Source organism: Gorilla gorilla, chromosome X (genome assembly GCF_029281585.2).
Source record: "Gorilla gorilla gorilla isolate KB3781 chromosome X, NHGRI_mGorGor1-v2.1_pri, whole genome shotgun sequence".
Taxonomy (NCBI): Eukaryota; Metazoa; Chordata; class Mammalia; order Primates; family Hominidae; genus Gorilla; species Gorilla gorilla.
Genome location: NC_073247.2, coordinates 155,387,853 through 155,412,501, shown reverse-complemented (window position 1 = coordinate 155,412,501; position 24,649 = coordinate 155,387,853). Strand labels below are relative to the sequence as shown.

At 42.0% G+C, this 24,649-nt stretch overlaps 1 protein-coding gene across 1 annotated transcript; it reads left to right on the top strand.

Moving 5' to 3' along the window:
* Window positions 1-335: 335 nt before the first annotated feature.
* LOC101141178 (sperm protein associated with the nucleus on the X chromosome N2-like) lies at window positions 336-9,011 on the top strand. The gene is made up of 2 exons (XM_019018974.4): window positions 336-507; window positions 8,584-9,011. Exons 1-2 carry the CDS (start codon window positions 454-456, stop codon window positions 8,875-8,877), a joined length of 348 nt encoding a protein of 115 aa, XP_018874519.2. The 5' UTR covers window positions 336-453; the 3' UTR covers window positions 8,878-9,011.
* The last annotated feature ends 15,638 nt before the right edge of the window (window positions 9,012-24,649 follow it).

Sequence of the window (24,649 nt, the reverse complement as noted above, 5' to 3'; positions counted from 1 at the left end):
GACTTCATAGGAATGGCTGTGGGGAAGGGCTTGAAGGAATCATCCTCTGACTTCCACGTGAACCATGAACATTAAACATGGAGAAATGAGGAGCGGCAGCAGATTAGTTTGGGATGCATCTTCAGGGGATGCTGAAACAACAACAGCATTTGGTTTCCTCTACACCCCTGTCATCCGTCCCCCACAAGCCCAGGGAGTGGTCAGCAGTGGTGCTTTGTGATGTCTAAGCCACCCTAGGACTGCCATTGGCTGGGACACTGCCTGTATGATCAAACAAAGCTCAAGGGTGTGGCTTTGCCTTGCCACCAGGAAGGTATACATAGGGAGGGCAAGAGCTCTGGGACATCCTCCTGGGAAGCTTCAATATAGCTGTGCAAGTCTGCAGTCTACAAGAGCCTACTATAGACATTCTACAACCAACCAGAATCATGGAACAGCCAACTTCAAGCACCAATGGGGAGAAGAGGAAGAGCCCCTGTGCATCCAATAACAAAAAAAAATGATGAGGTAAGATTGTTAGGTTTTGAAGGGAAGGTGAGGGTGAAAGAAAGACACACAGAGCGGGGGCGGCTCAAACAGCAACACAGGAATATTGCACACACCTGTGGAAGTGGGGGACCTGCTTAATGCCAGAACCCACCACTGCTTACAGGCTGGGGTGCTTATAGGTATGGGTGGGAGGGGCCTGGGCAGTATGGCTTGCTGCCCGGCAGGATATTGATAAGATGTTTTTATGACCAGGCTGTTTGGCCCTTTTTCCAGTGGGATGTCATGGTGGTGTTTCTTGGAACTTTGCCCAGCAAGATATGATAGGAAAGTTTCTTTAGTTGGTCCTTTGTCCGTCTTGTGTTACGATGATTAGGCAAGATTTTTCTCACAGCCCAAACCCCCGTGGAATGTTTCACTTTGACCAAGGTCTGCAAAATAGCAGGGTGCTTACAAAATGGTGGTTTGGACTCACATTCTTGCCTTCTACTTTAGTATAAAAGGAAGAGGGGCATGGTTGATTATCCGGCTGCTTCCTGCTGAATAGGAGAGCTGTAATCAGGGTTTGGGTTTTGAAGCAGGGGGTGTCGGGCTTCAGAGTTGTTTTCCTGGAGGCACTGGTACCAGACTTGGCAGAGGAGAAGGATGGTATCAATGTGTTGCTGGGTGGCTGCCTGGACAGGGGAGTTTAGCCTTCGAGAAATAAAGCAGGATATGAAGGTGAGTATACATGGGCCAATTGTATTATTAGGAGGAAGAAGATTAACGGCCCTACGAAAGGGACAAGCTGCTATCCCAGTGCTGAGTGCAGCAGAGGAGTTTAGTTTTGCTAACACTAGAATGAGATGTACAGCCTGCTTAGTGTGTGTGGAGGAAGATGAGACAGAAGCTACTCAAGGAACCTGGATGGTCTGGTTGTTAGGCAAAGTGTTAATGTTTAGACTGAAACACAAGGGTGCATGTTCCTGACCAATTGACCAATTGGCCAGTAGGCAGAGATAAGAGTTTGTGGCACAAAGGAAGAAGACACTGGGGGTGGACAGACAAAAGTTGTAGGTTATGGTGGCAAGCCATGAGAAGGTGGGGGTTGAATTCTGCACAAACCCTTTGTTTTAACTTTTATGTTTTTCCAAGTTGAATACCTGCCAGCAAGGGTAGCCCCTCTGAAGGCCTGATAGGAAATGTTGGGGGTGGAGGAGGTGAAGGCTGTTTGGTTTTGGAGAGAGAGCAGGAAATGGGTTTTTGTAACTAATAGCCATTGCGGTCCTGACAGCGCAGAAGGATACAGGTTGCAGTTGAGGGAATTGTTTGTGGATATTTTCCAGGGAGCGCCCTTGACTTGGATACATGGAGAGCGGCTCCGGCAGAAAGGGGAGGGGTTGATAAGAGGTATTTTCTGGAATCCGACTGGTAACATGTTTAGTTAAGAGGCTATGAGGCGAAGGAGGGTGACAGCCCTGTGTGTGACTGTGTGGGTGGATTTGATGGATTGGGGGGAAAGGTGATTAGCCGAGCGAGATTATAAGCAGGTTTTGGGAATGAATTGGTCAATTAGGTGAAATGCAGGTTTATTTTGGACAGGGTTTATGTGGCCAGGTTAACAGGAAGGGCTGTGAACTACTGGATTTGTGCGGACAAACAAATTTAACAGTTGGAAGGAGTGTGACTGATTTAAGAGGCAGTGAGGCTGATGAATGGGGATCATCTGTTAGATGTTCGGGGTGGGGACTTAGAATATCCCACAGATAAAGAGGACAAAAGGAGAAAGAGGAGATTTGAGTAGGAGTGAAATTTTGGAAGGTGCCCTGAAGTCATATCTCCTGGATTAGTGTGACAAATTGGCCTGGACTATTCAGGGTCATGGGGAAGGGAAACCAGGAAAGATCTGAAATAAAGTAGGAGATAAAAGATTGGAAATTGGAGACAGAGAGTATTATGGACTAAGGTGTTCTGGACTGGCAACTTCCGGAATTCTTGTTAAGTTCAGTGAGGTTGGTCCTGTCAGGGAAGGAGAATAATTTGGGGGTGAACAAATTTCTAGATGTGGATCTGGTGCTCTTTTTAGTTTGAAATGGTGCATTCAGTGTGGAAAGGATGTTAGCTTTGGCGCTGTGGGAGTAGTTGGCATCACCTGGTGAGAATTCCTCCACTTAGGTTGGAGGAGGGGGAGGAGGAGTCTGTGATTCAGACCCAGTCCCCTGGTTGTAGGGACAGGGAGGAGTGTTTTGAGGATGGACTTTCAGGCTGGGTCAAGTAACCATTTGTGTACTGTCTTATTAGATGTTGGGTGAGGTGTAACGCCGGCCGAGTATTCCATATAGAAGGCGGAGAAAATACAGGGAGATTTTGGAGGATAAAAGGGCATTTGTACATGAATTTAAATGGGCTTAGGCTGAGCGCTTTTAGGAAATGACTCATAATCGCATGAGGAACAATGGGAGAAGTGAAGTCCAGGCCATTTTAACCTTTAGGGAGAGTTTGGTTAGTTGTTGTTTTTTATAAAATTTTTCCTGAAGATTGGGAGTGGTAAGGAATATGGAAAGCCCATTTAATGTTTAGAGCCTTTACCAGCTGTTGGTTAAACTGAAACAAATTGGCCCATTGTCTGACTGGATGCAAGAGGGGAGTTTAAACCGGTGGATAATATGGGTGGAGAGAATAGATGCGATGGTGTGTGCCTTTTTGGTGGTGGTAGGAAAAGCTTTTATTCATCCAGAGAATGTATCTACTATTGTTAGAATGTATAGGAATCACTTTCTGGGGGGCATGTGAGTGATGTTGATTTGCTAGTCCTGCCCTGGTAAGTGTCCTCAGGTCTGGTGTGTGGGAAAGGAGATGGTTTGATAGCTTCCTGAGGGGAAGTTTGAGTGCAAAGGGAAGATGCCTTAGTAATATCTCTGAGATGGGCAGCCATGGTGGAAGAATGTCTATAAGTTTTTAAAAGCTGGAGTAGGGGCAGTCACCGGCATGGAAATGTTTGTGCACATATGAAAGTACAGAAGGTTTTTTAAACTTGGGCAAGACACTTTATCAGTGAGATCGAACTATTTTTTCCTGAATGTCACCAGCCTGGGCAAGTGGGGTTTGTTCCTGCTGGGTATATACAGGGTGTATGCTGGGAAAAAAATGAGCAATAACGATGGGGTTTTAAGGGCTGCCTGCCAGGCTGCCGAATTTATTGAAAGGTTTTTCTCGGTTTTGGCATCTGTAGCCTTTCGGTGTCCCTTGCAGTGGATAATGGTGGCCTTTGGTGGTGGTTTATCTACCCCCAACAGCTTATGTATAAGTTTGCCATTTCTTATGGGGGTTCCTTTTGTAGTTAGGAAACCCTGTTCCTGCCAGATTAAGACATGAGACTGTAGGACATGGTATGCATATTTGGAATGGGTGTAAATGTTGACCCTCTTTCCCTTTGCTAGGGCGAGGGCCCTGGTTAGGGCAACTAGCTTTGCCTGTTGAGAGGTAGCATGGGGTGGGAGAGCATTGGATTCTCGGAGTTTATTTTCAGTAATGATGGAATAGCCAGCTGCTGGACATGGCTCCCTAAAAGAGCTTCCATTAACTAACCGTGTATGTGTTCCCTGCAAAGGGGCATCTGAAATGTGTTGGAAGGGGGAGGAGACGGAGTCTAAGAGGTCCAGACAGGAGTGAGAGAGCTTAGAGTCGGAAGTGTTTACAGGGAGGAGGGTGGCTGGGTAGAGAATTTTATGTCTCTGGAAGGTGATTAGAGGGTTACCTATGAATAAGGCATGCACCTGCTGTAAGCAGGATGGTGGGAGGGATAGAAGGGATTGGTGGCTTATGAGGTCCTGTAGGTAATGGGAAGATGCAATAGTAATGTGTTGGTAGAGAGGGAGTTTCCGTGCATCTTAGGCCAGCAATGTGGCCATACCCAAGATTTTTAGTCGGAGTGACCAGCCTCGGATGACAGAGTCCAGTTGTTTTGAGAGGCGTGCAATGGCTTCTGGGGCGTTGCCATATGTTTGGCAGAGTAGTCCAAGGGCAAGGCGCTGGTCAGAATGTATATAGAAAGTAACAGGCTTGGTGAGGTTTGGCAGTCCCAGTGCCAGGGCCATTAAAAGGGCATTTTTAAGTTTTTAAGTGGGAGTTGATGGGGCAAGCTGGGTTCAGGGGTTTTAGGATGGGCCCATGTGAGGCTACATATAGTGGCTTGGCCAGCAAGTTAAAGTTGGGAATTCACAGCCAGAAGTATCCCACAAGGCCCAAGAAGGAGGGGAGGTCCTTTTTTTTTTATGTGGGGAAGGGGCATGTCCCAAATTAGCTCCTTTCATTGGGTTGGGATGGCTCGAGAATTAGGGGTTAGGACAAACCCAAGGTAAGTAACTTTGATTTGGGCTACCTGAGATTTTGTGGGTTAGGCCCAATATACTTGATTATGGAGGAAGTTTAAAACCTGAGTGGTGTGTTGAATGGACAGGTTAAGGAAAGGGCTACAGAGAAGGAGGTCATTGACATATTGGAGTAGGGTACTAGGAGCAAGGGGAAGTTCAGCTAGGTCCTTGATGAGGGCCTGTCTGAACAGGTGGGGCCTATCCCGGAACCCCTCTAAGAGTACAGTCTATGTGTAAGTCCATGTGTAAGTCCTGTAAGAGTACAGGACATGTGAGTATTAGGATTTGACCAAGTCAAAGCAAAAAGACTTTGGTAAGCCAGATTTAAGGGAATAGTGAAATAGTTGTCTTTTAGTTCAATACAAAGGAGTGTGTGGTAGATGGGGCAATACGGTAGAGTAGAGTATATTGGTTGAGGACCACTAGATGGATTGGTACCACTGCCTGGTTAACAACTTGGAGATCCTGGACAAAGGGGTAAGTCCCGTCTGTCTTTTGGAAAGCCAGAATAGGGGTGTTGTGGGGAGAGTTGACGGGCTTGAGAATTTGAGCTTGTAAAAGTTTACAGATAATAGGTTTGAGACCCCCTAAGCAAGGCTGGATTAAGGGGATATTGAGACCGATGAAGGAAAATGGAGGGGTTCTGAAGGGTTATTTTAACTGGGATATGATGTGTGGCTATTGTGGGTTTAGAAACATTCCAAGCTTTAGAATTAACAGAAGGTAACAGGGTGAATAATGAGGATGAGTGGGGGGAGAGGGAAGCATTTGGGTGGCAGAGTAAAATAAAAGGGGTAGAATTATAGGAGCCACATTGCATGGAGGCCTGGGATTTACTTAATATGTCCCACCCCAAGATAGGGGTAGGGGACTGAGGGATAACCTGGAAAGAGTGGGTGAAGGGGGCTGCTGAATAGGTTGTATAATAAAGGACCAGTCTGTTTGTGCCTAGAGGGGATTCTATTGATTCTCACAATAGAGATGGAAGAACTGAAAAAGGGTCTAGAATATTCTGGTCAAACTGAGTAACTAGTTGTCCTATTGAGTATCCAATAGGAAAGACATGGGCTTACTAGAGACTGACAGAATTACCCTGGGTTCCGAGGTGGTGATGGCAGTAGGGGTGGTGGACTCCAGGCCCCACCTGTCTTCAGGTACAGGTGGTGAAGCAGGATGAAGAGTTTCAATGAGCACAGTCTGACTTCCAGTGTTGCTTGATAACACAGATGGGGCAAGGTTTCTAGAGTGTCCTGGGATTAGGCTAGGTTTTGCCCAGTGTCCCTGTTAGACGAACTTGTAACAGGCTCCTGGAGTTGACTGTTGCCAAGTTGAGGAATTCTGTAGGCCTTGGGAACCCTGTTGAGTGGCAGCTACCAGCATTTGGTATTTAGCCTGGTCCTTCTTTAGGTTTGGATTATTTAGTTCTTCCTCTCTAATCTTATAGACCTTGAAGGCCACTTTGATTAAGTCTCTTTGGAAGGTTTGAGGGCCATCCTCCAGTTTTTTAAGTTTTTTTCAAATGTCTGGGGCTGACTGGGAGATAAAGTGTAAATGGAGGTCGATTTTGCCCTTATTGGTATTAGGGCTTAAGGTGGCATATTTAGTTGTGACCTTTGAAAGGCAGGAGAGGAAACGAGCAGGGACAGCTTTATTTATGCCAGCTAGAAGGCATGATATCATATGGCCTAATTTCTGTCTGTCTACTGAAGTTGCCTGATAATTCCAACTGGGGTCAGTTCTGGGGACAGCTAGGGTCCCTATTGGGTTATGAGCAGCATCTTGTTGGTGGAGGGTGTTCTCATGGGCCTGGGCACCCATAAAGATGTGTTCCCTGTCCTCCAGGGTGAGGGTAGAGGAGAGGATGACATATATGTCATGCCAGGTAAGGTCATAAGATTTAGGGAAGTACAAGAATTCCTTGTGGAAGGAGGTTGGATCCATTGAAAAGGAGTCAAGTCTCTTTTCAATATGGGAAAAGTCAGCTAGAGAGAAGGGAACTTGAATTCAGATTATGCCTTTAGCCCTCGCAACCTCCTGCAAGGGAAGGACTTTGGAAGGCCTTTGGGCATGTGCCTGGTTTCTAGCGAAAGGGGGTTGGGTGTGAGACCTGGTTTGAGGTGAAGAAGGAAGGGTGATGGAGAGCGACAGTAAGGGGGTGGAGGAGCCGGATCTGAAGGAGAAGGTGGAGGGAATGGGAATGGTCAGGAGGCTGAAGAACGGGTGTGTTGGCCAGGTTGAAATTCAGAGGAAGAAGACTTGTCTGGAGGAAGAGGCATTTTGGGGGGTTTCTCCTTGAGGAGAAAGATTTGAAAAGGTGAACAAGATTGGCAGAGAGAGAGAGAGAGAGAGAGCGAGGCATGAAAGGAGATAAGCAAAGCACTTCAGATTATTTACCATTGCATTGAAGAAAGTTTTTTAGATTATGTTGAATTTGGAAGTTGAATGTTTTGTTTTTTGGAAGAGGGGAGTGAATACTCTGGATGGGAGTGACTACCTCTGAGGAAAGTGAGTACCCTGGAAGGGAGTGAGTACCCCAGGGGTGAGCGAGTACTCCAGAGAGAAGTGAATACCCCATAGGGAAGTGAGTACTTGATTCCTCCTGGGAGAAGGGACCTGGAGAGTTGGGGCAGCCCCGTAGCTATTCATGCTCCCCAGAGGCCAGAGCAGCCAGAGTGGCAAACGTTTTGAGAGTGTACCCTAAGAAGGTAGGCTGTAGTCACCTGGTGACTGGGGAGATCTCTCACCCAGCACTGGAATTTTTTGGAGAACGGGCAGAAATAGAGAGGAATCTGGAAAGGAGGAAGAGGGAGACTCACCCACTAACTGAAGCTCAGTGTTGGATGTGATGTCCAGAAATGGAGGTGATCCTTGTTGCAGCTGCCCGGAAACAGGAAGGAACAAAAAATAAGGTGGATTGTTTGATCAATATCTGGAGGTTAGCCCAGGTCTGGAGAACACTAGAGAATAAGGAGAATGGGACTGGGAACAGGGAGTACACTCAGGATCTGGAAGCAGGCCCTGGTCTAGTTTGTGCTGCTTGCTGCTTTCCAGGTTGCAGGAGAAAACTTACCCATTAGAACCCAATCACCACTCCAGGTTTTGGCAGCAAAATGTTAGGTTTTGAAGGGAAGGCAAGGGTGAAAGAAAGACACACAGGGGGCAGCTCAAACAGCAACACAGGAATATGGCAGACACCTATGGAAGTGGAGGACAAGCTTAATGCCAGAGCCCACCGCCGCTTATAGGCTGGGGTACTTACAGGTATGGGCAGGAGGGATCTGGGCAGTGTGGGATGCTCTCCGGCAGGATATTGATAAGATGTTCTTATGATCAGGTGGTTTGGCCCTTTTTCCAGTGGAATATCATTGTGGTGTTCCTTAGAACTTTGCCAAGCAAGATATGATAGGGATGTTTCTTTAGTTGGGCCTTTGTCCGCCTTGTGGTCAGGTGGTTAGGCCGGATGTTTCTCCTGGCCTGAACCCCCATGGAATGTCTCACTTTGACCAAGGTCTGCAAAATAGCAAAGAACCTGCGAAATCATGCAGTTTGGACTAACAGATGACCCTACCCACGCTCCTCTTCTTCTTCCCCATAGATCCCTAGCCTATGATTCCACCTTGTTCTTCTCTGACACAAACCCCTTCCTCAACCTGCATTCCTTCTCATAAAGCCCCCCTTGCTATCCAGTCTCTACCCTATTCACCCAAAATAATGACTTTCTGGCCTCTCTCTGTTTTCTTATCAGATGCAGGAGGCACCGAACAGGGTCTTAGCCCCCAAACAGAGCTTGCTAAAGACAAAAACAATAGAATATCTAACAAAAATAGTGTATTACTACAGGAAGCATACGAAAATAAATTCAAATCAACTGGAGAATGACCAGTCCCGAGAGAACTCCATCAATCCAGTCCAAGAGGAGGAGGACGAAGGCCTAGACTCAGCTGAAGGATCTTCACAGGAGGATGAAGACCTGGACTCATCTGAAGGATCTTCACAGGAGGATGAAGACCTAGACCCACCTGAAGGATCTTCACAGTAGGACGAAGACCTAGACTCATCTGAAGGATCTTCACAGGAGGGTGGGGAGGTCCAGTCAAACATGGAGAAACCAAATTGGACAAATCCTCACTACCAATGGCGATGATTACAATAAAATCAAGTTTGAGGAGCTGATGACTGTGTATATCTCTGCCTGTTGTCTGATGGTGGGAAGGAAGGGAAGGGAAGAGGTAGGCATTTGAGAAGGGAAGGGTATGAGATCCTGTAGGGTTGGCGGACAGACCCACAGGCTGACAGTTACCCAGACGTTGTAAATAAGGCCTGGGGGAGGACTTATTCCTAGAGACAAATTTTCTTCTTAAAATTTTATCTAACAGGAGAGGAAGAAAAGGACTTGGTGTTTGGAGAATGTGAATATGTAGAAGGGCATTTAAAAAGATCTGTATTGGCCGGGCACGGTGTCTCATGCCTATAATCCCAGCACTTTGGGAGGCCGAAGCAGACGATCTCCTGAGGTCAGGAGTTCGAGACCAGCCTGTCCAACATGGCAAACCCCAGTCTCTACTAAAAAAAAATACATAAAAATTAGCTGGGAGTGGTGGCAGGTGCCTGTAATCCCAGCTACACGGGAGGCTGAGGCAGGAGAATCACCTGAACACAGGAGGCGGAACTGTAGTGAGCTGAGATCTGGCCACTGCACTCCAGTCTGGGGGAGAGAGCGAGACTCTGTCTTCAAAAATAAATAAATAAAATAAAATACAAAGATCTGTATTGTATGTAGGTGACAGTGACACCCTTTCCAATGTGAAGACATCAAAATCACCACCTCCAGGCCACATACCTCATAGTGATTTGGGTTGCAACTCAACCAATACTGTAAGCAACTGAAGCCCCTCAAACGGACAAAAAACCTCACCCTACATAGAGTAAGACAGCATGTCACACACACCAAAATAATGGTGTTTGGAGGCCATGGTCCCAATACTAGGGCATTTCCTTGTTAAGAAACTAGTGGCCATTGTCTACTGCAGGCAATAAATGAAAGCATAGTCTACAGAGAATTTGAATATAATGATACAATTAAAAGTTGGTATTTTTATTACCACTTCCACACACCAGCATTTCTATAGAATGTCAATGATTAAGAATTCTTCCCTTGAAAAAAATATTGTTTTTATTGAAGGGAATACAATAGAGTGGTTTGGCATCAATGTAGAGGGCTGAGTTATATATTCTTCGAGTTAATTGCTCAAGACCCTCTCCTATTTATTTACTCATTCACTCTCCTTTATTTCCATGACCCAGTTTTATTTCTCTTGTGTACATTGGCAATCATTGTAATGCATTTGATGTGTATTCTTTTCTCTGTATGAGTGTTATTACATGTTTTTTATTGTTTGTGGACATTTGTTTTCAATTTATGTAGCCATTGTCAATATTTAATGTTTCACTCCGACCTGTTTTTAAGATGCATCTATTTATATATAATCTGTTCTTCCCTTGTAAATGGATATATTGGGTACATTTTTGTATTTTGTAAATTTTAGAAAGATATTTTGATATTTAATATCCGTACCCACCTTCTGGTCCATGTTTTGTTTAATTTATACCTTAGTACTACATTTTCTTTCAAGTGACTGTAAATAGTATCATGTGTTTAATTTTGATTTCCACATGTTCAATGTTAGTGTATAGAAGTGTGATGGATTTTTTATTTCTATTTTAAAGAAATTTTATTGTGTATATTTGAGGTTTACAACATGATATTATGGGATACATAAAGTAAAATGGTTACTATGGTGAAGCAGATTAGCATACCTCTCTTCTTAGTTTTTAAGTGTGTGACAATAGCAGCTAAAATCTACTTATTTAACAAAAATTCATGAGGCAATTTCATCAGCTTTAGTCCCCCTGTACATTAGATCTCTATACTTGTTCATCCGTATTGTGGCAAATGCCAAGATCTCTTTTCTTTAAGTCTGAATAATATTTAGTTCTGTACAACTATAAATAACTACACACACACACACACACACACACACACACACACACACACCACATTTTAAAATCCATTCATCCACTGATGGGCATTTAAGTTGTTTCCATATCTTGGCTCTTGTGAATAATGCTGTAATGAACGTGAGAGTGCATATATCTATATGAGGCCGTGATTTCATCTCCTTTGGGTATATACCCAGAAGAAGGATTGCTGGGTCATATGGTAGTTACATTTTAATTTCTTTGGAAACCTCCACACTGTTTCACGTAATGGTTATACCAATCTACATTTCCACCAAGAGTGTACTAGGTTTGTTTTTTCTTTACACTCTCATCAAAATTTGTTATGCATTGTTTAATTGATAATAGCCATCTTAACAAGTGTGAAGTGATATTCTGGTTTTAGTAGGCATTTCTCTTTTGATTAATGATGTTGAACATCTTTTAATGTTATCTGTTAGCATGCCACTGTAAGAAATAATATGAAGAGATACCACACTGTATCTTTTACTCAATTTCCTCCAATTATAAGATCTTGCAAAAGTATAGTACGTCACAACCAGAAAACTGGCATTAGTACAGTCCATCTGTTCAGATCACCAATTTTACATGTGCTCATTTGTGTGTGTGTGTGTGTCTGTGTGTGTGTGTGTGTGTGAGTGTGTTTAGTTATATTCAGTTTTATCATATGCCTACATTTAAGGGACAACCACCATAATAATACAGAAGAGGTTCATCAACACAAGGATCTCTCATTTTTCCTATAATAGCCACACCCAACTTTCCTCTCAAGTTCATAATCCCTAGTGACCACAATTCTCAGCCTATACAATTTTGTTATTTTGAGAATCTTGTAGAAATGGAATGATTTGAACTTGAGAAATATGATTTAGGATATCTGGTAGGGGAAATTTCTAAAGATTTCTGAAGATTATGCATATTCAGTTATATGCATTCACAAAGAGATGGTTTGCTACTGGAACATACATTTGAAAGGGAAGCAGAGCATAAAAGTTTGAAAAATTAGCAGCCCGATGATGTGATAAAAGAGAAAACATCATTTTCTGGGGAGGAATTTAGCACACTACAGAAATTTGCATAAGTAATGAGGAGCCAAATGTTAATCACCAAGATAATGGGCAAAATGTCTTCAGAGCATGTCAGACATCTTGGCTGCCGTCCTTCCCATAACAGGCCAGGAAGCCTAGGAGAAAAAATGGTTTCTCTGGGCCCAGGGCCCCAGCTGCTCTCTGCAGCCTCTGGACATGGCACCCTGCATTCCAGCTGCTTCAGCGCCAGTCGTGGCTAAAAGGGTGGCTTCCATATGTTGTTGGGCCTGCAGTGAACAAAAGTCAAGAATTGAGGTTTGGGAACCTCCGCCTAGATTTTAGAGATGTATGAAAATGCCCGGATGTCCAGCCAGAAGTCGGCTGCCTTCTTTATAAAATTACAAAATTTCTGAGGCCTTGCCAGCCATGCAGAACTGTGCGTCAATAAAACCTCCTTTGTTTATAAATTACACAGGCTCAGGTAGTATCTTTATAGCAGTGTGAAAACACACTAATACAAATACTTAACTGGGAACCTAGTTCAGGTGAGTTGGGATATAGTGAGAAAACATAAAACTACTCAAAGCATAAAATAACTAGAATTAGATCTTTTTCCTGGATGTATAGCTCTATTTTTATCATTTGGATTACCCTTTGGCCATCTCACTTTACTGTAGTATGCTATGCATTCCTAGCAAGAGATCATGTATAGCTACTTACAAAAGAGATAACTTAAGCATACATATCCATGATTAAAATTGTAACTAAATTAATTATGAAATACATGAGAGGGAATCTAAATATTGCTATTGCTGGATTAAACAGGCAATGCATATTCTTAATAAACATAACTGTGTTCTTTGGTCTGTATCTTAGAGTCTGTAAAATATATTAATACTTCTACCTTAAAAATAATGCATTGTTTTGTGTAGTCATATAGCACTGGATGAGTGTCAACTGCGAACACACTTTCAGAAATACCAAAATCTCTCACCTGGCTTTCTAGAATATTCATAATCACCCTCCATTTTCTTTCTTGATCTTTCTACCAGGTTCTTTCCATTGCTCCCGTAAAGTAAAAAGTTTTAAAGACTTTCATGGAGTACAGACTTCTTCTATGCTCCATTTCTTTGACCTCCAGCTTACCCCAACACAGCTTACAGAAACATTATAAGAGGGAGAAGAAGCATAGTACATTGCAGTTAATGGCATGTGCTTTGGAACGACTGTCTAGTTTGTGATTTGGGCAAGTAATATAGCCCTGTATATGCTTCACTTTCCCCACCTCATAGAGTTATCAGGATAATTAAATTAAATTAATGATAACTTATTTGTAAAGCACTTAGAACAATTTCAGGCACATAACAGGTATTACACAGAAAGTTTTAAAATCAACAAATAAGTCTCTCTAGGCTTAGCACAGACATTACCACCTCCAAGAATCTTTGCATAATTTTGCTCTCACAAAACCAGGTTACATGCCCCTTCCCCTTAAATTCCTCCTCCCTGTGCTCTGGCTTCTCATTATATTCATCACACTATAACGTAGTTGTCAATTGTTCTTAGGATTTCCCCATTGGAGTGATAGACAGGGAAGATGTTCTACAGCTGATAAATGGAAGTTTCCTTATGGCAGGAATTTTATCTTTTTTCCATCTATCAGATCCCCAGTGCCTAGGACAGTATCAAGTACAGACACATGTAACTAAAAACTTTGTTGAATGAATTGTCTAAATTTTTCATCTGCTAAGATTCTTACTCCTTTTATATGCTCACCTATTATAGTACTTCACATTATAGATACACAATAATAATAACATTAATAGTAATTAATCAATATATACCTGTCATGAACTGCCTTGGTCTGTTTTGTGCTGATACAACTGAATATCTAAGACTGTGTAATTTATAAATACAAAAATGTTTCTCCCACAGTTCTGGAGGCTAGGAAGTTCAAGACCAGGTCATGAGGATGTGATGAAGGTCTTCTTGCTCTACCCTCACATGGTGGAAGTGAAATTTTCTGATGACATAATCTTACATAATTACAAATTTGCTGATGACATAATGTTACATAAAAAAAAACCTAGAGACTTTACCGGAAAACTGTTAGAATTAATAAGTGAATTGAGAAAAGTTGCAGGATACAAAATCAACATTTAAAATTAGTAGCATTTCTATGTATTAGTAACAAATAATCTGAAAAGAAAATTATGAAAACAATATGATTTAGGGTAGTAACAAAAAGTTAAATACCTAGGTATAAACTCCACTAAAGAGGTAAAATACCTGGGTACTGAAAACTGTAAAACACTGATAAAAGAAATTTAAAAGACAAAAATAAATGGAAAGATTTTCCCTGTTCATAAATACTATGAAAATGTCCATATTACTCAAAGCAATCTAAAGTCTTATTGAAATCTGTATCAAAATTCCAATGCTGTTTGTAACATGAATGAGAAAGAAATGTTATGAAATTTTTTGGGTATTCCTTTTCTGGTTGGAATCCTCTGTGGCCAGGGGTGCCTATGCTCAAGTTCTTGTCCTGTGTCCAGGAAGAATGAGGTATGCACACAAGTAGAGGGTGAGCAAGATGAAGAGGAGCTTTATTCTGTGTTAGAACAGCTCAGAGAAGACCTGCAGTGAGTAGCTCCTCTCTGTAGGCAGGTCATCCTGTCATCTCTGCAGCTCTCAGCAGAGTGGGGGCCTGAAGTGAATGGATCCTCTCTGCCAGCAGGGCATCTTGAAGAGTGTTCAGCTCTCAGCAGAGAGGAGGCGCTGGAGAGGGTAGCACTTCTTGGCAACTGACTGTCCCAATGTCTGCTGCTCCCAGCAGAGAAGAGGCCTTGGAGAGGGTGCTCCTCTCCGCAAGCATGCCATCCCAACATCTGCAGCAATTAGCAGAGAGAAAACCCTGGAGAGGGTAGCTCTTCTCTCCAGCTGGTCACCTTCATGTCTGCTCTGCCTTGGCTAAGTCTGGGGTTTTTATGGTCTTCAGAGGGAGAAAGTGCATGCTGATTGGTTCATGGACAACCATGGGCGGGCCTGGGAAAAAGCACCACGAGTTCCCTCTCTGGTCTACAGTACTGGCAGAGGAGCCCACAGGCTTCAGGACTTTCTGGCCTGAAGGTGGGGCTTCACCGGGGACCTGACGTCTTCTGCCCAGAGTCTGTCTGCCTCCCACTGCCATTCATGGTGCCCAGACTGTGCCAACTGGCACCTGCAGGCCAACACTGTGCTGCCCACTCCCCAGCTGCCTCGGCTTCCCTCCTATATACATCAGTGCCCAAAATTCAGAGGGGGCCAAGGTGGCAGGGGCCTAGTGTCAGCACTGCCTCAAGCGTGCTCTCACCCAGCTGGGCTGCAGTAGCACCAGAGCTCAGCCCCAACTTTGTTCCAAGATCAGAGTGGGCTCTGGTAGTGGGGAGAGGCCAAGCAACAGGAACAGGCACTTCTGAGCCTGGAGAGGTACGGGGACCTACCCAGGTCCCCAAGAGTACAGAGAATCCTGGGTCTGCAGCCAGATTTGGATGGCTACAGCTGCACCCAGGGACCTCCCACCAACACAACTTGAAAGGGGTGGGGCTCCCGCTTGTACCCAGCTCCTGCAGGCTCTGTGGAGTGTGCATCCTCAGCCATACCTCTGTTATTGGAGCAGGTGTCAGCAACGGGGAGAAGCCAGGCAGCGGGAGAAGGCACTTCTGAGTGTGAGGGGTAGGAGACCATCCCAGGACCCCAATAGCACAAAGACACCCAAATCTAGAGCTGCAGTGAAGCTCCTGCCTGCTCTGTGGAGGAGGAGGCCCCAGCTCCATGGGGACAGGGCTCCTGCCTGCTTAATGGAGTGTATAGCTCTGGCTGCACCTCCCTGCTGCAGTGGCATCTTGGCAATGGCCACTCTAGATGGGCCACTGCTACCGTCAAAAATACTTCAATTACTATGGAACCACAAGAGACTCTACATAGCCAAAACAATCTTGGGCAAAAAGAACAATGCCAAAGGCAACACACTCCCTGATTTTAATATATATTACAAATCTACAATAAATAATGCAGCATGGTACGGGCACAAAGACAGACAGACAGACAGATAGACAGACAAATGGAACAAAATAGAAAACCGCAAAAATAAACTAAACTATTTATGGTCAACTGATTTTGACAAAGGTACCAGGAACATACAATGGGGAAAGAAGAGCCTCTTCAATAAATGGTACTGAGAAAACTGGATATACACATGCAGTGTAATGAAATTAGACCCTTTTCTCACACCATATATAAAATTAAATAAAAAATGAATTGAAGACTTTTTAAACATATAAATTCAGGGGTGTATTTGCAGACTGTGCATGTTTGTTACATAGTAAACATTTGTGATAGGGGATAGTTATACAGATTATTTTATCACCCAGGTATTAAGTCTAGTATCCATTAGTTAGTTAGCTTTCCTGATCTTTTCCCTTCTCTTATCTTCCATGCCCCGGTAGACCCCAGTGTTCTTTGTTCCCCTCTATGTGTCCATGTATTCTCATCATTTAGCTCCTACTTACAGGTGAGAACATGCTGTATTTGGTTTACTGTTCCTGCTTTAGTTTGCTAAGAGTAATTGCCTCCAGCTCTATCCATGTCCCTGAAAAGTACATGATCAAAGACATAAAGACAGAAATACCACTCAATCCAGCAATCTTATTATTGGGTATACACCCAAAGCAATATAAATCACTCTATTATAAAGATACAAATGTGCATCTTCATTGCAACACTATTCACAATATCAAAGACATGGAATCAATGTAAATACCCATCAATGATACACTGAATAAAGAAAGTACATAGACACCATGAAATACTATGCAGCCATAAAAAATAAATACTTAAATAGAATACCTGAAACTCTAAAACTGCTTCTTAAAAAGCATAAAGAAACAGCTCTGGCCGGGGATGGTGGCTCATGTCTGTAATCCCAGCACTTTTCGAGGCTGAGGCAGGTGTATCGCCTGAGGTCAGGAGTTCAAGACCAGCCTGGCCTACGGGATGAAACCCCGTCTCTACTAAAAACACAAAAAATTAGCTGGGCGTGGTGGCGGGTGCCTGTAATCTCAGCTACTTGGGAGGCTGAGGCAGGAGAACTGCTTGAACCCAGGAGGCGGAGGTTACAGTGAGCCAAGATCATGCCATTGCACTCCAGCCTGGGCACTAAGAGTGAAACTCTGTCTCAGGGGGGAAAAAAAAGACATAGCTCCATGACATTGCTCTTAGCAATGATTGTTTGGATATAATCCTGAAAACAAGCAATGAAAACAAAAGTAGACCAATAGAATGGCATCAAACTGAAATGCTTCTGCACAGCAAAAAGACAATTAACCAAATGGAAGGACAACCCACAGAATGGGAGAAATATTTGCAGACCATACATCTGATAAGGGGTTAATACCCAAAATATATATGAAACTCAAAAAACTCAATAGTAAGAAAACAAATAATGTCATTAAAAAGTGGGCAAAGAACCTAAACGGATATTTTGTAAAAGACATACAAATGGAAAATCAGCACATTAAAATACATAGAATTACCAATCATTAGGGAAATGCAAATTACAACTAAAGTGAAATATCTCTTCACACTGTTACAACGGCTTTAATACAAAAGATGAAAGATAACATGTTTTGGAAAGACTGCAGAGAAAAGGGAACTCATACACTGTTGGTGGATTGTAAATTAGTACACTCAATATGGAAAACGGTATTGAAGTTCCTCTAAAACCTAAAAATAGAACTACCCTATGACCCAGTTCTTCCACTTCTGGATATGTACTCAAGGAAACGGAAAGCAATACATCACAGTAATATCTGCACTCCCATGTCCAGTGCAGCATTATTCGCAGTAGTCAAGATATGGAAACAACCTAAGTGTACATCAATGGATGAATGAATAAAGAAAATGTGATATACATACACAACAAAATACTATTCAGCCTTAAAACAGGAGGGAATTACTTTTTATTTGTATATATTTAGGATGCAGTTTTGTTGCATGGATGTATTGAATAGTGGTGAAGTCTGGGCTTTTAGTGTAGCCATCACTTGAGTAGCGTACATTGTATCCATTACATAATTACTCATCCATCACCCCTGTATTAGGCCATTCTTGCATTGCCATAAAAAATGCCTGAGACTGGGTAATTTATAAGAAAATAGGTTTAATTGGCTGACGGTTCTGCAGGCTGAACAGTAAGCATAGTGTCAACATCTGCTTCTAGGGACAAGTCAGGAAACTTTCAATCATGACAGAAGGTGAAGGGTGAGCAGCTTTCTCATATAGTGAGAGCAAGAGCAAGAGAGAGTGCGGGGGGTGCACCACACATTAAAACAGCCATATCTCATGAGTACTTACTCAGTATTGCAATGGCAACATCAAGCCATAAGTAATCTGCTCCCATGATCCAAACCCCTCCCACCAGGCCCCATATTCAACATTGGGGATAACATTTCATCATGAGATTGGGGTGGGAACACATGTCCAAACTATATCATTCTGCCCCTGGCCCCTCCCAAATGTCACATCCTTCTTACATTGCAAAACATAATTATGACTTTTCAACTTTCCCCCAAATTTTAACTCATTCTCTCATTAACTCCAAAGTCCAAAGTTTCATTGGAGATGAGACAAATTTCTTCCACCTATAAGCCTGTAAAATCAAAACAAGTTATTTACTTCCAAGATAGAATGGAGGTGCTGGCATTGGGTAAACATTGACATTCCCAAAGGGATAAATCAACCTAAAGAAAGAGACTAGAGACACTATGACAAGTCAAAACCCATTAAATCTTACAGCTCCAAAATAATCCTTGAGTCCATGTCTCACACCCAGGGCATACTAATGCAAGGGGCTGGCTCCCAAAGTCTTAGGCAGCTCCGTTTCAGCCTCTGTGTATCTGCAGAGTACAGCCCCCAAGGTTCCTCTTATGGGCTGGAGCAGAGTGGCTGTGGCTTTTCCAGGCCCAAGGTGCAAGCTGCTAGTGGATCTACCCATTCTAGAGTCTGAAGGATGGTAGTTTTCTTCTCACAGCTCCACTAGGCAGTTCTCCAGTGGAGACTCTATGTGGGGCCTCCAGCCCCACATTTCCCCTCCACACTCTCCTGGTAGAAGTTCTCTGTGAGGGCTCTACCCCTGCAGCAGCGCTTTCCCAGGACACCCAGGCTTTTTCATACATCCTCTGAAATCTAGAAGGAGGCTACCAAGCCTCATTCACTCTTGCACTCGGTGCACCTGCAGGCTTAGCACCATGTGGAAGACACAAAAGCTTATGGTTTGCACCCTCTGAAGCAGTGGCCTGAGCTGTACCTGGGCCCCTTTGAGCGAAGACTAAAGCCAGAGTGGCTGGAATGTGGGAAGCAGTGTCCTAAGGCTATACAGGGCAGCGTTACCCTAGGTCTGGTCCCTGAAACCATTTTTTCCTCCTAGGCCTCAGGGCCTGTGATGGGAGGGGATGCTGCAAAGGTCTCTGAAATGACTTCTAGGCCTTTTCCCCATTTTGTTGGGTATTAGCACTTGGCTCCCTTTTAGTTATGTGAATTCCTCTAGCAAGCAGTTGCTCCATACCCTGATTGAATTCCTCTCCTAAATAAACTTTTTCTTTCTCCAACATGTGGACAGGCTGCAAAGTTTCCAAACTTTTATGCTCTGCTTTCTTTTAAAATATAAGCTCTAACTTTAACTCATTTCTTTGCTTCTACATGTGAGTTAGGTCATTCAAAGCAGCCAGGCCACATCTTGAATGCATTGCTGCTTAGAAATTTCTTCTGTCAGATATCTTAAATCATCACTCCGATGTTCAAACTTCCACATATCCATACAGCATGAACAGAATGCATGTAAGCTCTTTGCTAAGGCATAGTATGTGTCACTTTTGCTCCAATTCCCAATGAATTCCTCATTTATATCTCAGACCTCATCAGCCTGGACTTCACTGTCCATATCAATATCAGAATTTTGGTCACAACCATTTAACCAGTGTCTATGAAATCCCAAACTTTCTTCTGAGACCTCCAAACTCTTCCAATCTCTGCCTGTTACCTAGTTTCAAGGCCACTTTCACATTTTCAGGTATCTTTATAGCCTCACCCATCTCCTCAGTATAAATTTTCCATATTTGGCCATTCTTGCATTGCCATAAAGAAATACCTGAGACTATATAGTTTATAAGAAAATTAGTTTAATTGGCCGATGTTTCTACAGGTTGTACAGGAAGCATTGTGTTGGCATCTGCTTCTCGAGAGGTCTCAGCAAGCTTTCTTTCATGGTGGAAGGCAAAGGGGGAGCAGGCATCTCATGTGTTGGGAGCAGGAGCAAGACAGAGTGGGATGGAAGATGCCCCACACTTAAACAACCAGATCTCATGAGTACTCACTCACTATTGCAAGGACAGTGTCAAACCATAAGGGGTCTGTCCTCATGACCAAACACATCACAACAGGCCCCACCTCAAACACTAGTGATTACATTTCAACATGATATTTGGTCAGGAACAAATATCCAAACTGTATCAACATCCCTCCCATCATCCCACCCTTCCAAGTCTTTGATGTTTATTATTTCACTCTCTATGTCCATGTGCACATATTATTTAGCTACTATTTATGAATTAGATGATATGGTATCTGACTTTCTGTTTCTGAGTTATTTCATTTACGAGAAAGGCTTCTAGTTTCATCCATGTTGTTGTAAAAGACATGATTTCATTATTTTTTATGGCTGAATAGTATTCCAAGGTATACATACACCACATTTTCTTTATTCAATTATCCACTGATGGACACTTAGGTTGATTCAATATGTTATCATGAATACTGCTGCAATAAACTGATGAGTGCAGGTATCTTTTTAAACAATGATTTATTTTCCTTTGGGTAGGTACCCCATAGTGAAATCACTGAAGCAAATGGGTAGTCCAATTATGAGTTCATTGAAAAGTCTCCATACTGTTTTCTACAGAGCTTGTGCAAATTTACAGTCCAATGAACAGTGTATGAGCATTCCCTTTTCTCCACGATCTCACCAACATCTGTTATTTTTTGACTTTTCAATAATAACCACTCTGACTGGTGTAAGAGCATATTTCATTGTGGTTTTAATTTGCATTTCTCTGATGATTAACGATGGTAAGCCTTTTTTCTGTAATTTGTGACAACATGGATGAATATAGTGGGCATTACAGTAAGTGAAATAATCCAGGCATGGAAATATAAATATCACATGATCTCACTTCTATGTGAAATCTAATAAATTTGAACTCACAGAAATAGAGTGTGGAACAATGGTTATCAGAGGCTTGGGAGGGCTTCAGGAGGGAAAGAATGGGGAGTTTTTGACCAATGAGTACAAAGTTTCAGGTAGACGGGGGGAAAAGGTTTTGAAATCTATTGCACAGCACTGTGATTATAGTCAATAATAATGTATTATATATTTGAAAATAACAAAGTAAACGTAAAATATCTCACCATAAAAATAATAGGTAAGACATGTGATGGGTGTGCTAGCTTGTTTAATCATGACACATTGTATACATATATCAAACATCACATTGTGCCCCCTAGATGCATATATTAATAATTATGATTTGCCAGTTAAACATAATATTAATAATATTTTTAAAAGTCAAAACAATAGTGATAGAAACTAGTTTTCAGTGTTGTCACAGTCCAGTAGGGGAATGGCAGGAAATTAACAGACATGAAGGAAATTTGGGGGCTGATGAAAATATTCTCTATCATAACTGTGGTGGCTACATGATATTTGTCAAAGGTCATCAAATTATATACACCAACAATAGGTGAATTTTACTGAAGGTAAACTATGCCTTAATAAGCCTGACTTTTAAGAAAGAAATAATCCAGAACAAAGAGTAAGGCAATTAAAGATTGGACTCTAAATGGATAAACTTTTATGGGATGTAGAGATAGCAGAAAGGAGTCTGGAAGAATACCCTGGACTGCGGTTTAGGTAGTCACAGTAACTTCTTATGTAGTGCCATTGATTCCTGGTAAAAAACATTTTAGAAGCAGTTGACAGGGCCGACAGAATGGTCAGATAGAGTCATAGTATCTGAGAAGCACAGGGAAAATGTTTGCAATTTGACTCTGGCGGTTATGTGTGGCCACCAAACGATTCCCAGTACACTCTCAGTATTATACACTTTTAATTATTTTAACTAAGGACATTTAGTAAATATGTAACATAATCTAACGTTTATACATTCGCATAATCATCTTACAATACATGATTTAATCATCTTACAACTGATAATTGGATCATCTTACAATCATCTTCAATTAGCTTTGAAGTATATCTTACCTTAACAAATGAATAAATTGAGGCTATTAAATATTAAATAACTTTTAGATGGCTATACAGAGACTAAGTGCTGAAGCCATATGTATTTGACACCTCAGCTTGAGCTCCTTCTACCTTGCCCTTGAGTGTTTACGTGAGGCTAAGAGAAGGCTGGGTGCTTTTATAAAAATTCCCACAGTACTACCAGAGTATTTCAGGAGATAAAAAGACTTTATCATCAATTATTTAGTCTAACTTCTGTTTTTTACAGATGAGGTACTTAAATTTGAAAGTGTGTTGGCAACTTGGCCAAGGTTATAGGGGCACATGTTGAAACAGCTCACTTAGAACCTAGATCCAGTAACTCCCAATCAGTTACTTTCTTTTCTATTTCTGTCATTGGAAATCTAGGACCACTCAACAAAATGCTCAACAGACCAAAGAGATAAGCTTGACTCTAATACACCCATAGAGCTGCTCCTCTTGCAAATATATATATATAGAAGTGCCTCTGCTCACCATGGGAGCAATGTTGGAAAATACAACCAAACAAATACATAATGTAAAAAGAATTTCTATATTCACAATCTGCTAAGCATATGTCAATGAAGCTATCTTTACCGTCAAACCACCCCTACCCACCTAACAATTTTACTAAAAGTAATCTCTTATCAAGGATCCCAAAGGTGGAATGAAACTAGCCCCTAAAAAATGGTTAACTTTCTTCTAACAGGTTACCTACAGAATCTCCCAGAGAAACTGCTCATCATAATCAAATCTCTAAAAAGTAGGAAGATTTTTTTGTGAGATCAGTGTCATAAACAAATAAGACATTTATTAACTCTTACCACGAGCCACACACTGTTCTAAGGTCTTCATATATATTACTTTTTAAAATCTTCATCATGATTCTATGAAGCTAACATAATTATTATGCTAATGTTATAATTGAGGAAACTAAGGTGAAGGCAATTTAAGTAACTTGCCCAAAGCTATACAGTGACAAGAGATGGAGAGCCAGTCAGGGACTTTAGATTTTGCATTCCTAGCCATCACACTACATGTGAAACCTTCTGATACATCTATGGTATGTTTGAAGCGAGGTTCAACTGAATTTTAAAATCAGTTATACCCATTTACATCTATTCTGAAATACATCCCCTTTTCATTCAGGTTTCCAGGTTTCCTATGGATATAATTAATATTGTTAATAGGATGTAGCTTGTGGAACAAGCTCCCCTTAGAAGAAAGAGTCAAGACATGAAAGTTAAAAAAGACTTTTATTTGATTTCTAGCTCTCTCACTTACTGAGCAATTTATTTAATTGTGTTAGCCTCATTTCTTCTGCAACCAAACCAATATAATTTTATTGGCTTTAGGATTTCTATGCACGCCATTCAGAGTCCTAGTATGATTCACACTAAAAAGGAGTGATCGGGAAGTTTCAGTGAAGATATTATTTATAAGACATGGGAAACCAGCATGGCTTCTGATCAATAATGAGGAGCCATTATCACTCCTCAGCTGGAAGGATCAAAGAAAAGGAGTTACAAGAACCCAAAGAAATTGTCTTTCACTGTGGATAGGATAAGGCTGCTGAAGTGGAGCTGGAAGCTTTAGTTGATGGGCACCCACAAGTTCTTGGTGACCATATAGGAGGAAGCCAGGAGAACAGTTTCCTGCCCTTTCTCTCCTCCCTTGCTACAATCTCCTGAGACTTTTTCTGAATTCAGCAGAAGCCAAAGGGAAAGAGAACCAAGTTGTTGTAGCCTATACAAATCAGCCCCCTGGGGTACCAGGAAAACAAGGTTGAAGAAAGGATCCACAGGACACACACTGATAACATTATAAGATGAACATTACATGTGAAAATGCTGTAATGCAGCATGGGCTTAAGGATTATTAATTTACTTTTTTCCTATAGTGGTCATTTTTTGTTTCTGCCAGCTCTGCATTGCATCCTCTTCTTTCAGTAAAATCGCCTTTCCTTTAATAAACACACTAATCCCAGGATAGTAAGAGGGTTACATGTAAAAATACGTCAGTGCTTGAAAATTTTACTTTTAGGGAGAGATTCTGTAGCATAGTGGTTTGAACCAAGGGATTTAGAATGAAAGTGCCTGGATCTGAATCACAGTTCACTTACTAGCTGTGACCTTGGGTAAGTTTTAGGAGCTTGCTGAGCCTCAGTTCTCATTTCTGTATGAATGGAGCGTAATACTAATAGTGACTCAACAGGGTGATTTTGAAAATTAAATAAATCAATATATATATGTATATATATAAGTACATTATATAGTGACTATAAAAAATAGATGAGTCTGTATGCAAGACTTACCTATTATTATTCCATGTGGTCTTGTTAATATTGACAATCAGGTAATCCACCCACTGCCTTTATGATTGAACCTCCCTTTGGATAGGTATGTGTC